The 15621-nt window shown below is 45.1% G+C and overlaps 2 protein-coding genes across 3 annotated transcripts; both read left to right on the plus strand.

The window, feature by feature from the left end:
- The first annotated feature begins 62 nt into the window (after nt 1-62).
- LOC112220877 (protein DDI1 homolog 2-like) lies at nt 63-9694 on the plus strand. Of its 2 annotated transcripts, XM_024382820.2 has the most exons (10): nt 64-517; nt 1018-1147; nt 1391-1672; nt 1805-1931; nt 2136-2263; nt 2673-2801; nt 2976-3079; nt 3209-3401; nt 4842-4892; nt 6826-6923. In XM_024382820.2, the coding sequence occupies exons 1-9, from the start codon at nt 380-382 to the stop codon at nt 4850-4852; spliced, it is 1242 nt and encodes a 413-aa protein (XP_024238588.1). In that variant the 5' UTR covers nt 64-379; the 3' UTR covers nt 4853-4892; nt 6826-6923. The 2 variants fall into 2 exon arrangements, with proteins under 2 accessions (XP_024238580.1, XP_024238588.1); XM_024382812.2 differs by lacking the exon at nt 4842-4892 and having other exon boundaries at nt 63-517; nt 6826-9694.
- A 998-nt stretch (nt 9695-10692) lies between these two features.
- Nucleotides 10693-15141, plus strand: si:ch73-15b2.5 (rho guanine nucleotide exchange factor 19). The gene is made up of 12 exons (XM_024382832.2): nt 10693-11129; nt 11587-11751; nt 11832-11908; nt 12024-12289; nt 12621-12781; nt 13170-13322; nt 13405-13534; nt 13685-13759; nt 13865-13957; nt 14140-14291; nt 14415-14585; nt 14658-15141. Exons 1-12 carry the CDS (start codon nt 10900-10902, stop codon nt 14740-14742), a joined length of 1758 nt encoding a protein of 585 aa, XP_024238600.1. The 5' UTR covers nt 10693-10899; the 3' UTR covers nt 14743-15141.
- Nucleotides 15142-15621: the final 480 nt, after the last annotated feature.

Here is a 15621-nt window from a genome sequence, read left to right on the forward strand (position 1 = left end):
ATGACTGTAAAAAGTGTTTCTCCCGTTTGGTGGGTGTGACTTGAAGTTACGTATTTAAAGAGCAATTGAACGTTCCAGAACTTAAAAGCGTAATACACGCAGCCCTGGTTCAGGATACATAAAATAACCAGAGTGCCTATTTAGTAGTATTTGAGGAGACGAAACGTCATTCATTTATCTACGTAGCTAGCGCCCGTGAATATTTCATGTTAGATGATCTTTATTGAGTTTTTCTGAAACAGAAGTTTGTGCGCTCACAACGATACTGAAATTAGCTAACGTTGCTAGTTAGTACGCTAACGTTAGCTAGCTAGTAGTAGTGTCAACAAACTGAGAGTGACTTTACGTTAACGGGTTCAAGTAACTGCACAAAAGCGCGATGCTGGTAACCGTTTTCTGCTGCCCCAATGACCATTCGGAAATCACATTTGCACTCGATGTCTCTCCAGAGCTTGAACTCAGAGATTTTGTTGCTCTGTGTGAATTAGAATCAGGAATCCCTGCTGGTGAAATTCAGGTGAACTACTAGCTAGTTAGCTTAGCCTAAACGTGTTAGCAGCTAAGTTAGCTAGCTACATCTCATTGTTTATATCAGCTAATTCATTAAAAGAAGATATAGATATTGTCCTACTTGACAGAACTAGCTAAACCTACTGAATTAACAGTCAGTTAACTTTGTCATTGGTCGCTAGCTAGGGAACGTTAGTTGATGTAACTACTGTCTAATTAGCTAGTTACGCGAGCCATCTTGCTAACTAGTAAGTTGAGCTAACATAGCATATGTCAACAGTCAGAACAGAACAACAACAACTTCTACTGACTCATGTAACGTTACCTAGCTAGCTGTCCATTGGTTTGATTGCCACGTTTTGATTAACCACGTAGTTAATAAATTAAGTTGATTTGGCCACCAGGCAGCATTTTAATTTGTCCTCTTACTTTTCTTCAAATGTGAAAAGGGAATACTTCTTATTTTGAATCATTGTTTTTCCTCCTGTGGCCCTTCCCCCTCTTCAGATCATATATGCAGAGCAGCCCCTAAAAGATCTGACCTGTGCTTTAGGGACTTATGGTCTGAAGGATGGAGATGTGGTGGTGCTCAGACAGGTAGAAAGACGGCAACCGCCAGCACAACCAGTCTTCCCAGGTAAAGTTACTGCCAGTGGGCAAGACAGAACAAGTGAGAAATCTACAGTCTGGCTGCTCTAGTAAGAGTTCAGTCGTAACCCTTCACTAAAGCGCTTCATTCTGTTGGTTCTATTGTTCCTCAGTCAGTAATGGCTTTCCATTTTAATAGCTCATCCCAAATGTCTACCTGGCATGATGTCACTCAACCCACAGTCATGCTTACTCTCTCTCCTACCCTCCCTGTCTCCCCTTTCTCCTCCAGGTCTGCCCCGTATTGACTTCAGTTCCATCGCAGTCCCTGGCACCTCTTCTGGTTCCAGTCAACGGTCCACCCGTAGACAGCAGCAACAGGCCCCGACCCCACAGCAGCAGTGCCCTCCACCCCCTGCTGCACCCCCATCCCTATTGGGCTCCACCTCCTCTCCTCCGGGTCTGGATGACCCCGCCTTACTGCAGCAGATGCTCTTGGCCAATCCACACGAACTGTCGCTGCTCAAGGAGCGCAATCCGCCATTGGCTGAGGCCCTGTTGAGTGGAGACCTGGGTGAGTAGAAGTGGTGTTAGCGGGATAGCATCAACCCCTATCTCTGAGTTGAATATCTTGTCATTACAACGGCTTATGGGTCTTAAGTGTTCAACTGGGAGCTCTAACCATGTTTCTGACTGCCTCCCGTAGAGCGTTTCACCAAAGTGCTGTTGGAGCAGCAGCAGGATCGAGCTCGCAGAGAGCAAGAGAGGATCCGGCTTCTGACTGCCGACCCATTTGACATGGAGGCCCAGGCCAAGATAGAAGAGGACATCAGGTACACACATCTAATGTCACACATCCAAGAGGGGAAAGGAAAGGGGTTGGGTTGGAGTCAAAGACTGCTTTAGTCAGGGTCTCTTCTGAAATCAATTAAAAACGTGCTAGTTTACATATTGACTTATGCCCCCTGTCTGAACTATTTGAGAGTATTAAGTGTACATGTGCTTCAATACATAATCACACACAATTTATACTACAGGCAGCACAATGTTGAGGAAAACATGACCATTGCGATGGAGGAGGCCCCAGAGAGCTTTGGCCAGGTGGTTATGCTCTACATCGACTGTATAGTGAACGGATACCATGTGAAAGCTTTTGTTGACTCAGGTATTGTATCCTATAATGTTCTCCCTCAGTGCAAAAGCATAAGCATTTTTGACTAGGGCAGTAGGAGACTCTTCAGTTCAGGGTTTGTCTGTTTTGTGGTGTCCAGTATAGTGTGTCTTGGCTAGTTTTGACATGGCTTTGCTCTCATGATGGTATATCCACTAGTATTCAGTGTGTCTTGGCTAGCTTTTTACTTCGCTTTCCACCTTCATTTATTCTCTCTACAACACTTCTGACATCTCTTGATTTTAAAAAAGTCTTCCAACTTGCTTGCCCGTACCTCATACATCCTCCCCATCTGTTCTTCCCTTCCCTACTTTTCCTCTCCTGTCCTGTCTCTATCCCCCCTTCATTGTCTTTATTCTGCTCCTCTCACCCTCTCTCCCATTGCCTGCTTCCCCTCTTCCAGGGGCGCAGATGACCATCATGAGTCAGGCGTGTGCTAAGCGCTGTAACATCATGCGCCTGGTGGACCGACGCTGGGCCGGCATCGCCAAGGGAGTGGGCACCCAGAAGATCATTGGCAGAGTCCACTTGGGTGTGCATCAATCATGTCTCAGAGAACCGCTTTCTTAAGGATGCACAACATTGTGTTCCTGTAGACTAGATGCTCATGAGATGTTTTCCGTGTCTTATAAAATTTTGAAAGCAAAGATATCTAAACCTGAAAGCAAGTGTTGGTGGTATCATCTATGTGTTTTTCCCTACCCAGCTCAGGTCCAGATAGAAGGGGACTTCCTGCCTTGCTCCTTTTCCATCTTGGAGGACCAGCCTATGGACATGCTGCTTGGACTGGACATGCTCAAGAGACATCAGGTCAGATACCACCTGTCCCTCCAAATCCATGCACACTAACTACCACACAATGACATCCTTTGGAAAAGTAGGTCTTTAAAAATATCCCTGTGTGTAAATGGCTGTTCTCTCTATATCCTGCTACTTCAGTGTTCTATTGACTTGAAGAAGAACACGCTACTGATCGGGACGACGGGCACTGAGACCCGCTTTCTGCCCGAGGCGGAGCTGCCAGAGTGTGCCCGACTGGCGTACGGGCCGGAGGGCCCAGAGGACGCCCAGCCAGACGAGATCGCAGACAGAGAGCTGGCGGAGGCACTTCAGAGATCTGTTCAGGAGAGCGGTAAGGAACACGGTCTGGGAGAGAGGGCTATGGGGATTCCTCAGCTCTTTGTCTGCATACTAAAGCAGTGGACATTTTGGACATGACCCAGAAGCACTTTTGCATGGGTCTTTTTTTAGCTGCTTTAATCCTGAGCCCTGTTTCTGTACTCATCTGCCTTCTCAGTCACATGATCACTGATTTCATCACCTCAGTAAATGAAAAATAAGCTTTATAATCTGCAGGGTTCTTGCCGTCATGAAAGTCCTTAGTCTTAGAGTTTTAAAATGGTGTTTTCCAGGCCCCAAATAGTTTCATGGTAATTTATTTAAACATTTCTATTTTATGTCATTTATTTAGGCACAGTTCTTAAATATTTTATCAATCAAATACATATCAGCCAGGATTGTCTGTGTTTGCGCGCATCACCTGCATATTTATTTAACCAGGTAAGCTAGTTAAGAACAAGTTCTCATTTACAACTGTGACCTGGCCAAGATAAAGCAAAGCAGTTGGACACAGTTAAGGGGGGGAAGGCAATAAATAGGCCATGGTGGCGAAGTAATTACAATATACCAATTAAACACTGGAGTGATAGATGTGCAGAAGATGAATGTGCAAGTAGAGATACTGGAGTGCAAAATAAATAAATACCGTATGTGGATGAGGTAGTTGGATGGGCTGTTTACATATGTGCGAGATGAGTGGGCCGTTGCTCAAGGAGAGGGAGACTGTCGGACATTGTAGCAGCAGGTATGCCTATGTAGTCTATCATATGATAGAGAACAGACGAATAACTAGGTGGCCAATTCAAAACATATCTTGTACCCTCAAGTTAATTGTTTAGCTACACTGAACAAAAATATATATGCAACAATTTTGTGCCCAGCACAACGACAGGTGATGGTACATGGGATCAGTGAGCAGTCTCCCAGTGTCCACATTACATGTTTGGGTTTTTTTGTTGTTGATGTACGCTGCCAATTGTTGGTCATGGAAATCTGGTTTGAATTCATGGAGAAGTTATGAAATTCCGTCTGTCGAAATGTGTATGAACCCTGAATTTGACTAGATATGAAAATAGGCTAAGGCCCAATTTTGGGTTTATATTAAGTCTAGTTACAGTAGTGTTTTAAAAGTATTGGGAGGTTGCAGCAACGAGACAATTGGATATCACAAAATTGTGGAGAAAAGGGGGGTTAAAAATAAAATAAATACAAATTTTAAAAAACATCTTGGAAGTTCGGTTCTGTAAATGTATTTGGTTTAATAGTTCTCTAAGTTCAAAATACACAAGTCACTGCGGCCCGATCTGGAGTCATAGGTGAAATAAAGTTGTCTTGGCTGACACACTTCACCACTAGGTGAGCAGTCTGACAGTGTGGCGCATGCTTTGTGTGTGAGTGCTAATGCTCTGCGTCCCTTTGCATGATGTGTGGTGTGTGGCCTAACCATGAGCAGGACAGCACTGATGCATTTGGAGAGACAGCTGGAGTCAACCCTTCCAACCAGGTACTGCAAACTTACAGAGAATCAATGCCAAGGTCATCACCCATATTCTTTTTGGGGATTTTGTAACAAAATCAGTTTTGCTTGTTGAAAAACCAATGATAAAGATTAGCATGATAATATAAGAAAACATTTTTGATATGTACACTGCTCAAAAAAATAAAGGGAATACTAAAATAACACATCCTAGATCTGAATGAATGAAATATTCTTATTAAATACTTTTTTTCTTTACATAGTTGAATGTGCTGACAACAAAATCACACAGAAATTATCAATGGAAATCAAATTTATCAACCCATGGAGGTCTGGATTTGGAATCACACTCAAAATTAAAGTGGAAAACCACACTACAGGCTGATCCAACTTTGATGTAATGTCCTTAAAACAAGTCAAAATGAGGCTCAGTAATGTGTGTGGCCTCCACGTGCCTGTATGACCTCCCTAAAATGCCTGGGCATGCTCCTGATGAGGTGGCGGATGGTCTCCTGAGGGATCTCCTCCCATCCGCCAACTCCTGGACAGTCTGTGGTGCAACGTGGCGTTGGTGGATGGAGCGAGACATGATGTCCCAGATGTGCTCAATTGGATTCAGGTCTGGGGAACGGGCGGGCCAGTCCATAGCATCAATGCCTTCCTCTTGCAGGAACTGCTGACACACACTCCAGCCACATGAGGTCTAGCATTGTCTTGCATTAGGAGGAACCCAGGGCCAACCACACAAGCATATGGTCTCACAAGGGGTCTGAGGATCTCATCTCGGTACCTAATGGCGGTCAGGCTACCTCTGGCGAGCACATGGAGGGCTGTGCGGCCCCCCCAAAGAAATGCCACCCCCACACCATGACTGACACACCGCCAAACCGGTCATGCTGGAGGATGTTGCAGGCAGAAGAACGTTCTCCACGGCGTCTCCAGACTGTCACGTGCTCAGTGTGAACCTGCTTTCATCTGTGAAGAGCACAGGGCGCGAGTTGCGAATTTGCCAATCTTGGTGTTTTCTGGCAAATGCCAAACGTCCTGCACGGAGTTGGGCTGTAAGCACAACCCCCACCTGTGGACGTCGGGCCCTCATACCACCCTCATGGAGTCTGTTTCTGACCGTTTGAGCAGACACATGCACATTTGTGGCCTGCTGGAGGTCATTTTGCAGGGCTCTGGCAGTGCTCCTCCTGCTCCTCCTTGCACAAAGGCGGAGGTAGCGGGCCTGCTGCTGGGTTGTTGCCCTCCTATAGCCTCCTCCACGTCTCCTGATGTACTGGCCTGTCTCCTGGTAGCGCCTCCATGCTCTGGACACTACGCTGACAGACACAGCAAACCTTCTTGCCACATCTCGCATTGATGTGCCATCCTGGATGAGCTGCACTACCTGAGCCAGTTGTGTGGGTTGTAGACTCCGTCTCATGCTACCACTAGAGTGAAAGCACCGCCAGCATTCAAAAGTGAGTGAAAGCACCGCCAGCATTCAAAAGTGACCAAAACATCAGCCAGGAAGCATAGGAACTGAGAAGTGGTCTGTGGTCCCCACCTGCAGAACCACTCCTTTATTGGGGGTATCTTGCTAAATGCCTATAATTTCCACCTGTTGTCTATTCCATTTGCACAACAGCATGTGACATTTATTGTCAATCAGTGTTGCTTCCTAAGTGGACAGTTTGATTTCACAGTAGTGTGATTGACTTGGAGTTACATTGTGTTGTTTAAGTGTTCCCTTTATTTTTTTGAGCAGTGTATATAGTCAATTGTATTACCATGTTTTCCCACTTATTTTAAAAAGTAGAGGATGCAATCACGAAGGTCTCTGCATTTCATGTTTAATTTCAGAGGCTGGCATGGACAAAAACGATGCATGTTGTGTGCATGAGTGTTTTGGTCCGTAGCATGTTTCAATTGTTGAATAGTACTGTTTAACTCTCGAACTGATCTCTACCATCAGACACTGCAGATGGACAAACTACCTCACCGGAATCCCCACCATTCCCAATGCCCAAACCCCTGAACAACATGCCCCTGTCCCCTTCCCCCGGCCATCCCCAGAGCCTTTTCCTGGACCGCTCCCAGTCTGCTCCAGCCTACATGCGCCAGGCTGGGGCCCCAACACCAGGACCGAGCCAGAGCCAAACAGATCCTGGCTTCCAGGGTCTCCCCATCCCGGGACCCTCATCCCAGGTCCAGAACACAGCACCTACAGCCCAACAGTCTCCTCTCTCAAGCCCCAGCCCTACCAACCCCACCCAGCCCCTCCTTTCCACCATCACCACTCCCCCGGCTCTGTCCACATGCTCCCTTCCTGCAGACAAGATGGTGACTGGGACTCCCACCTTGGGAGATTCAGCCAGTCAGATCCCTTCAGCCACAGAGATCGGGTGTGCCTCTGAGAAGGCAGGGAACAGCTCAGTGTTCCCCCACCCAAAGGAAAGCCTTACCACTCAGCCCATGGAGCAGGAGGAGGACATGTCAGACACCATTACAGATCACTGGACCTGTCTGAGTACCCCACATCAGCAGAGTGAAGGGGGTTCCCGATATCCCCACCAGCCCGTCTCTAATCCCTCATCACTCACACTAGAACCCTGTCCTTTTGGATCCACCTCTACAGAGATCAAGTCTCCCCCTGCCTCCCAGAACACTGTGCCATCAGAGAGGGACCAGCCAGAGGGGAAGCGCTGTTCCTACTCAGACCAGATCCCATCACTAGCTCAGGCCCTGCTGGAGCTCCATGAGCTGCTGGTGTCTAACAGCCGTAGCCTCTCCCCTCAGGACCGCAGTGCCTCCTGCTCCCCCTCACACAGACAGAACGCTGACGGACTGGACGACAACCACAACCCCACTGTAGAGCCCCTCACACCTGAAAACAGCACCCAACCCTCCCCCTCTACTGCCATTACAGCTGGTGCAGAACCATGTGATGCCAAAGCCAACCACCCTGCTGCTGTGTCTAACAGAGGACCTCCTCCTGACTGTGTCCTGCCAGGCTCCTCTGAACAGAGCCTGGAGACAAGGACCGAGGCTGAACCAGGAGAGGGACACGGGGAACCAGAACCACAGTGTCCGAACAGCTCCTGGTGGGAAAGGAGGGCAGATGGGTATGGGCTAGATAACAGTAAAAGCAAAGGGACTGTGTCTGAAGCCAAAGGCCCCTCTTCACTTCAAGCAGACCTGGTGTTCAGGGAGCCCCCTGAGGGGCAGCAGGGGAGGGGTGTGGCAGATGGGAGAGCCTCTGGCAATGACAACCCTAACACACTCAACCTCCAACCTGACACAACACAGCAGAGCCCCCTGTCCATGGCTGCTGGCTTACCTGGGGAGGAGTCTGGCGTTTCGCCCCGCGCTTCACCTCTTCCTCAGGCCCCGGACCACCCCTCCTCAGCCCCTCTCATGTCTGCTCCACGTCTCTTTACTGATGATCACATCCAAAGGATCCAGGCAGCTGGCTTCTCTGCCCGGGAGGCTGCGGAGGCACTGGAACAGGCCCAGGGCAGTGTGGAGCTGGCTCTGCTGGCACTACTGGCCCGCAAGATCACTGTGCCCACCTAGACACTCACAACATTGCAATCATGTAAGAGTCCTAGCCTCTGTCAACATGGGTTTGATTTGTGCTCTTGTCTTATTGTTGATGGTGACATCTGAATTCCCTGGCCTCACAGCTACTTCATGCTGAAGGGGAAATGCTGTCAGTCTCTTGGTTTCTCACAGACCATACAACCAACTGTTATTTGTTCTGGATTTAGCTGATATGATCTGAGGTGTGTTTGATTTGGTGCCTCAGAAGAAACATGTTTTTATGTATTTTATAGATGGGCTTTAGTAGATTGATTTCGTTTACCCCCCCCCCCAACTCCGTATATACATATTTCATTATAAACACTATTGAATTGCCCCAATGATTTAGGTAAATGTTTACAGTTGTGTGAAATAGCATTTTATAAAGGGCTGAAGATGAGTTAAATTGTCAGGTTTGTGAAGAGTATTATTGATGAGCCAAACAATTAATTGGTTTTAAATACATGTTAGATTTTTTTTTAAATTCAGATTCTGCTAATAAAACACACCAGACCGTCAACTTATTGCACTGGAAATAGCTCAATTTAAGAAGCATTGCTAACGGGTGATCTTTGCCTTCTTCTGCCAATGTTATCATGTTGTAATATGACATTCAGTCAAGTAATTATTGCCAATCCTGAGGAACTTGATGGTGGTTTTAATTTTTAAACGTCTTGCACGAAGAAGAAAAAAATCAGGAAGCACTATTTTTCAAATGACCCTTTTATTTTTCTCATTCCTTTGATTTATAGAGGAACGTCAAAATAGATGACATATGGGGCAAAGTTGTAAACCACACGTTGAATTTTTCTGAAAAATGTCAGTGTGTGATTGTGAAGGATAAAGAGGTCTTCAAATATAACAGCACGTGTAATGGGGATGTCTGGAAATGTGGTCTAAGTTATAAAAGGGTTTTGGAGTTTCCTGTTCAGTATACCTTGGTTTGTTTCAGATATCTATCATGCATTAGAATTACTCCCTCCCCCATCAACTGGTAATCTCTCCCACAGTCCAAGTCTACCCTATCCAGCCGACTGATTTATTTGCTCAGTCATTCATGAATCCATTGTATATTTTTTAAGTTGTATTATTTGGGACATATTCATATACCAACAACATTGAGGCAGGTTAAATGATTTAGTTATCTTGTACTCCATTTTAAACTCTAAGGTAAAACTGGTTCTTTGTATTGTATGTGTGGGGTTTGGGATATTTCTAGGGAATGGGTGTTAAGGATTGTAATAAAAGCCATGTTTTTCTAATCTGTCTTCTGTTATTCCTTGCGCTTATAGTTCCTTTTGCATATTATGCAAACATATTTGTATGTATATATTAGTGGAGTAAAAGAACATGTTTTATGGCAGCGCTATCCTTAAGGCCCATTTCTGCTTGCTCCGACAATGCGATCCAGAGGCCAAATTGACCGCCATACTGCATTGACGTGCCCCTGCCAAATGTTGTAACAATAAGGAGGGTGCCGTATAGTTCTGCATAGACATGCTTGTTTGATGGTAGGTGGGGGTGGGAGATCCTGTTTAAACACTCACTTCCTTGACAACAGCTCTGCTCCTTGAAGCGCAACAAGTATGAATACCCTGACTGTGGCAGAAGCCGTATCACAGTAAATTCTGTATGGCAACTGCAGACGTGGCTTGACCATTTAAGGGTAAACTGATTATTAATGTCCAGAAGTGTCATGAACAGGGAAATGAAGTGGGGACAGACGGAATCACATGTAGACTTTGATTTGATAGACTGTGTTTACACAGGCACCCCAATTTGGATCTTTTGCCCAATTATGGGCAAAAGATATGATTGGCCAAAAGACTAATTAGGGGGAAAATATCAGAATTGGGCTGCCTGTGTAAATGCTGCCTTAAGAGGCATGGGCACAGTAGACACAGGATAGTAGATATGAAAGTGCTGCTGACCTAACTTTCATTGCAGCACAGAATAATTTATTTTGTCATCTATCCCTGAATTGCACTGATGTAGCCTCATTTAATGACATAGTGTTCTATCCTTTTGTCCAATTAATGGCAAAATATCTGATCTGATGGGTCAAAAGACCAATCAAGTGGCCAAAGATCAGAATAAAGCTGTCTCTGTAAATGTAGCCGTAGTGACACAATTGTCTGTAGCAAGCAATTCAATGGTGGCAGAAGCGCAGTCAGGCATTTATTCATACTAGCAATAATAACCCACATAATGCACACCTGTAACTAGTTGCTTTGGGATTGTTAGGGTGATAATGCCCAGCTGAAACCAATAAACTGGAACATCCTGTGTTGAAGTATGTTCATGGTAGGCTTAGACTACCTTTAAACATTTGTGATTGTACCTTGATTTGTTTTCACCCCCCAACTCAAACCGTTACCACTGCATGGTATGACTCTGTACAGGTGTTTTTGAGTCCAACAATACACTAACTATCAGAATCTGTCCACCGATTGATTACTAGAGTACAATGGCTCAGCTGCCAGACTTGGTAGTTCACTTAAGTGAGTCATTTCACCACACATATCCCCGTGTGGGGATTTTGGATCACCTTGAGAATAATCTTACGGAACAGATGCCATCATCGGTAGAGTGCTCAGACCAACCTGGCGGGATTGAGGAGAGCAACATGTCAGAGATGAGTGGAAACACTGTAGGTGGTGTGACAGAAGATCAGAACCAGCTGGAGGATCTCTTTGGGTATGTGACTATTTTACACTGGTGTCAAAAGTACTTGATTGTCATACTTAAGTAAATGCTATAATAAGATTCCTTATTAATTCAACCAGACCGCAAGATGTATTTATTTACCGACAGCCAGGGGCACACAGACATTTACAAATACTGTATTTGTGTTTTAGTGCGTCAGCCAGATCAGAGGTGGTAGGGTTAACAATGCTTTATATTGGTAGAAATGTGAATTGGACTATACTGCTGTCCTACCTGTGCATTTGAAATGTGACGATTCCTTTTGGGTATCAGGGTAAATGTATGGGAGTAAAGTACATTTTCTTAAGGAATGTAGTGGAGTAAAGTACATATACCCCCCCCTCCCCCAAACAAAAAGATACTAAAGTACTGTACCCCACTGTTAAGTTCTTATTCTTCAAACCATGACTGTCCTGTGTAACTAATAATGCCTTCTATTTTTCCTTAGTTCTGGAGGCATAGCAGAAACTCTGTCTGTGGCCACTTTACACACATGGGGTCTTGGAGGCCAGGTGCAGCGATCTGTGCCCAAGTTACTTTCTGTTCTAGGGCAGGATGACCGGGAGGCTACAGCCTCTCCATTATCACTCCATAAGGATGATGACAACAAAGGGTGAGCGTGCAGAGGCTTTAATTGATTTTCTTTTGCAGGTTTTGTATTCTAGATTAAAAGTCCCTGTTTTGTTCCTGTAGGGCAGCAGATGCCAATAAAGAGGAAACTCAAGACTTCACTTTGAAGGAGTTGTTTGAGTCAAAGTACACTCATGTTTGTAAGTTTCTCTCAATTGTCTACTTTTTTGGGGGTAATTGAACCCACATATTTAGTCTCAATCACTAGTCGTCTAAGTGCATTGCTAAAGTGTAATATTTGCCTCCTTTCTCCAGTTCCTCTGTATCAGTACTACTGCCTGCAATCTGTAAAAGCTGACCTAAACAGGATAAACAACAGTCTGTCTGAGCTGGTGACCGCCCAGTGTCTACCTGGCCTACAGTCCCCACCTGTCCTCCGCATGGCCAGATATGTGGTCACCTCTCCCCCACCACTGTCTCCTCTCACAGTAAACCCATGCAGCTTTTGGCAGGACTTGTCTGAGGTGAAGGAGAGTGGCCTACTTCAAACACTCTCCCTCAGCGAGATCCGTCTACAGGAGGTGGGTGGGTAGTAGAAAGAATGTATTCTGCTGATGCTGTGTTTGTCATTTTATTTTTTATTTTACCTTTTTATTTTACTAGGCAAGTCAGTTAAGAACAAATTCTTATTTTCAATGACAACCTTCTGTTCCTAGGCTAACTGCCTGTTCAGGGGCAGAACGACAGATTTTGTACCTTGTCAGCTCGGATTTGAACTTGCAACTTTCCGGTTACTAGTCCAATGCTCTAACCACTAGGCTACCCTTTCATCCCATACAATAGTGAACATCTCTGGTATGACTTGAAGTGTAGTGGGGAATAGAGATTAAGTCATCTGTTTTTGCTCTGAAGGCTATGTTTGAGATGATTGGTTCTGAGGCCTCCTACCTGAGAAGCCTGGGGGTAGCTGTGAATCACTTCTTTGCTTCGAAGACACTGAAACAGACCCTCCATCGCATGGAGCATCACATTCTGTTTTCCAACCTGCGCAGTGTGATGGCAGCCAGTGAGGGGTAAGGACTGCCAATGTACTAGTCTTTACATGACTGACCAGACTGGCATACAATTTTTTTTGTCATATAGGTGCAGTGAAATGTGGTATTTTACAGGGTCAGTCATAGTCTGGCTCCCCTGGAGCAAATTAGGGTTAAGTGCCTTGGACATTGACATATTTGTCAGCTTGGGTATTCCAACAGTGACGTTTTCAGTCACTGGCCAAACAATCTAACGGCTAGGCTACTACCTGCTGCCCTTGGAGTGTGTCTTTGGGTCACTTTTGTTGAATTAGTCGTGCTAAAAGGACCGGACTAAAATCCTCAGTCTACATTTTTGTTTATTTGACATGCCATACCAACTTGTGTGTTAGGAGGCTTTAGGCTGTGACTGCTCTGATACCTACAGTTTTCTGCTGGACCTGGAGGTGCGTCTGGGGGAGAGTGTGGTGATCTCTCAGGTTGGCGACATTGTGCTGCGTCACTGCCTCACGTTCCGATCGCTCTACGTGCCATATGTGACCAACATGATGTACCAGGAGGCCCTGGTCACGCTACTGCTGTGGGTTTTCCCCTCTCATTACAGTTCCGTTAATGTCTTGTCTTCATTTTTACCTCAGTCTTGCTCTTTCCCCTATTCCCAGGCAGGAGAACAGAGAGTTTCTGTTAGCAGTGAAGAAACTGGAGAGTGATCCAATATGTCGGCGACAGACCCTGAAATACTTCCTAGTCCTCCCCTTCCAGAGGATCACACGTCTGAAGATCATCATGGAGGTAGGCAGGCCTCAGATGTGAGTCTACAGGGGAAGAGCAGTATTGGGTGGTGCCCCTTACTCGACTGATTAGGGTTCGGTATACAGGATTCCATGCAACAGAATTCATGCTTATGGAGGTAAATGCTGAGACTTTCTATGGTCATTGCAGAGCATCCTGAAGCTGACTGGGCAAGACTCTAAATCGATCCCTTGTCTGAAACAGGCCATTGAAGCCATACACAAGGTAGAGGTCACTATTTACACAATTGAATAAAGCTTTGGTTTTGGGTTCAACTGTTGACTGGTTAGGCTACAACACTGTTATTTGTATCTCCTCCAATGAGACCAGATAGTGATGGAGTGTGATGGGGGGGTTCTGCGGATGAAGCAGATTGAGAAACTGGTGTACCTGGACAAGCGCATGGATTTTGTCAATGTTAAGGTCTGACATCATTGCCGTTTCGTTATTTCATTGACACTTGTGTTAGTTACTACATCGTTGTATCCCTTCTATTTTAACAAGGTCATAATCACAACAGCCTGCTTGTTCTCCCTGTTTAACCTATAGGTGGCAGTGGTGCATCAGCATTGCAATTCACAATTTTCCTCATTGTTTCTCTCCAGGCCATTCCTCTGATCACAAGTGTCCGCTTTCTGGTGCATGAAGGCCCCTTGAGACAGCTCACTCCAGAGGGCTATGTGCCAGGATCCAGGATTTCCTACATGGATGTTTACCTGCACCTTTTCAATGACCTGTTGCTCATCTCATTGAAAAAGTATGCTTCCACATCTTCATACATGCATCTATGAACAATATTTCCAAGCACTGTGCTTGTTAAAAACAAAGGACCATTTTCTCTTTGTATTCCTGTCCTTTAACTTCCCTTTGGTCTTCTCAGAGAGATGCGTTTCAGAGTGCTGGATCATGCGGTGTTCCCCACCCACGTGCACACTGAGCAGCTGAAAACAGAGGCCCTTGGTCTGCCCCTAGAGTCCTTTGTGCTGCGCCTCTCCCAGAACCACACTGGGCATGCCACTGCTTTCATACTCGCCCCACATACCACTACCAGGTAAGAATTGTTAGAAATTCCTTTGTCCCCTCGCATCTAATTCACACTGACTCCATACGCATGTGTTTCCAGGTCAGACAAAGAAGCCTGGATGAAAGCTCTGTCCTCTGTCAGTGGGGACATGTATGAAGGACCTGTGAAGTACTGTACTGTGTAGAGTTTCTGATGTGTTATTAGTTGATGGTTCTCTGGAAGAGCAGCAGTTTTAGTTGTCTGTCAGTGTTACTGCATTGGAAAAAGTGTTTACATTTTTAAATTATTTTTTAGAGACATTTGAGCTTCTGATATTGTGCAATTTGATGCGACAGTCTGAATCTGTTACTGGATTGCATGTACTTGCATCTTATTCACTTTGTGTATATTTGGCACCAAATTTTCCTATTTGCACTTTTTGGGGGTTTGTATAGCACTAAATTGGTTATTTTCGATGGCCCACAGCTCTTGTTCGTACATGGATGACTTGGACAGATTAGTTACCAGCTCACAATTAGTTTAGTAAACATCAGTTTGACATTTTTGTCAATTTTATGCATAAATAAAGTGTCATATTTTAAAATGTCCTTGTTGAACCCTTTTCCTGCTGAAATCGCCTGTACGTTTCTATAGTTACATTTTGAGCAGCATGGTTTAAACTATAACGCCCTCAGTACAGAATAAATGTCAGTTAGTGTGGCAATGCCTGAATTAGCAGGTAGCTAATGTGGACATTACAATTAGTGCATGCTAGCTAACCCACTCTTACAGCAATAAAATACAAAAGCTCATTCCAGGTTTCCCAGGTACATTTGAAGTCTGACGTTTACATACACTTAGAATTGGAGTCATTAACTCGTTTTTCTACCAAGCTACAAATTTCTTCACAAACGATGTTTTTGGGAAGTCGGTACGATATCTACTTTGCATGACAAGTAATTTTCCAACAATTGTTTAGACGGTGTATTAAAAGTGAAATTCTTTATCACAATTCCAGTGTGTCAGAAGTTTACATACAGTAAGTTGACTGCATTTAAACAGCTTGGAAAATTCCAGAACATGA

Source organism: Oncorhynchus tshawytscha, linkage group LG02, assembly GCF_018296145.1.
Source record: "Oncorhynchus tshawytscha isolate Ot180627B linkage group LG02, Otsh_v2.0, whole genome shotgun sequence".
Lineage (NCBI taxonomy): Eukaryota > Metazoa > Chordata > Actinopteri > Salmoniformes > Salmonidae > Oncorhynchus > Oncorhynchus tshawytscha.

Coding starts and splice junctions, on each gene's coding strand:
- LOC112220877 (XM_024382812.2), top strand. CDS start 380: ATGCTGGTAACCGTTTTCTGCTGCCCCAATGACCATTCGGAAATCACA. Junction 2,264..2,672: donor GAAAGCTTTTGTTGACTCAG/GTATTGTATCCT, acceptor CCCCTCTTCCAG/GGGCGCAGATGACCATCATG. Junction 3,402..6,825: donor GAGATCTGTTCAGGAGAGCG/GTAAGGAACACG, acceptor CTCTACCATCAG/ACACTGCAGATGGACAAACT.
- si:ch73-15b2.5 (XM_024382832.2), top strand. CDS start 10,900: ATGGCTCAGCTGCCAGACTTGGTAGTTCACTTAAGTGAGTCATTTCAC. Junction 12,290..12,620: donor GCGAGATCCGTCTACAGGAG/GTGGGTGGGTAG, acceptor TTTGCTCTGAAG/GCTATGTTTGAGATGATTGG. Junction 13,535..13,684: donor GTCTGAAGATCATCATGGAG/GTAGGCAGGCCT, acceptor TGGTCATTGCAG/AGCATCCTGAAGCTGACTGG.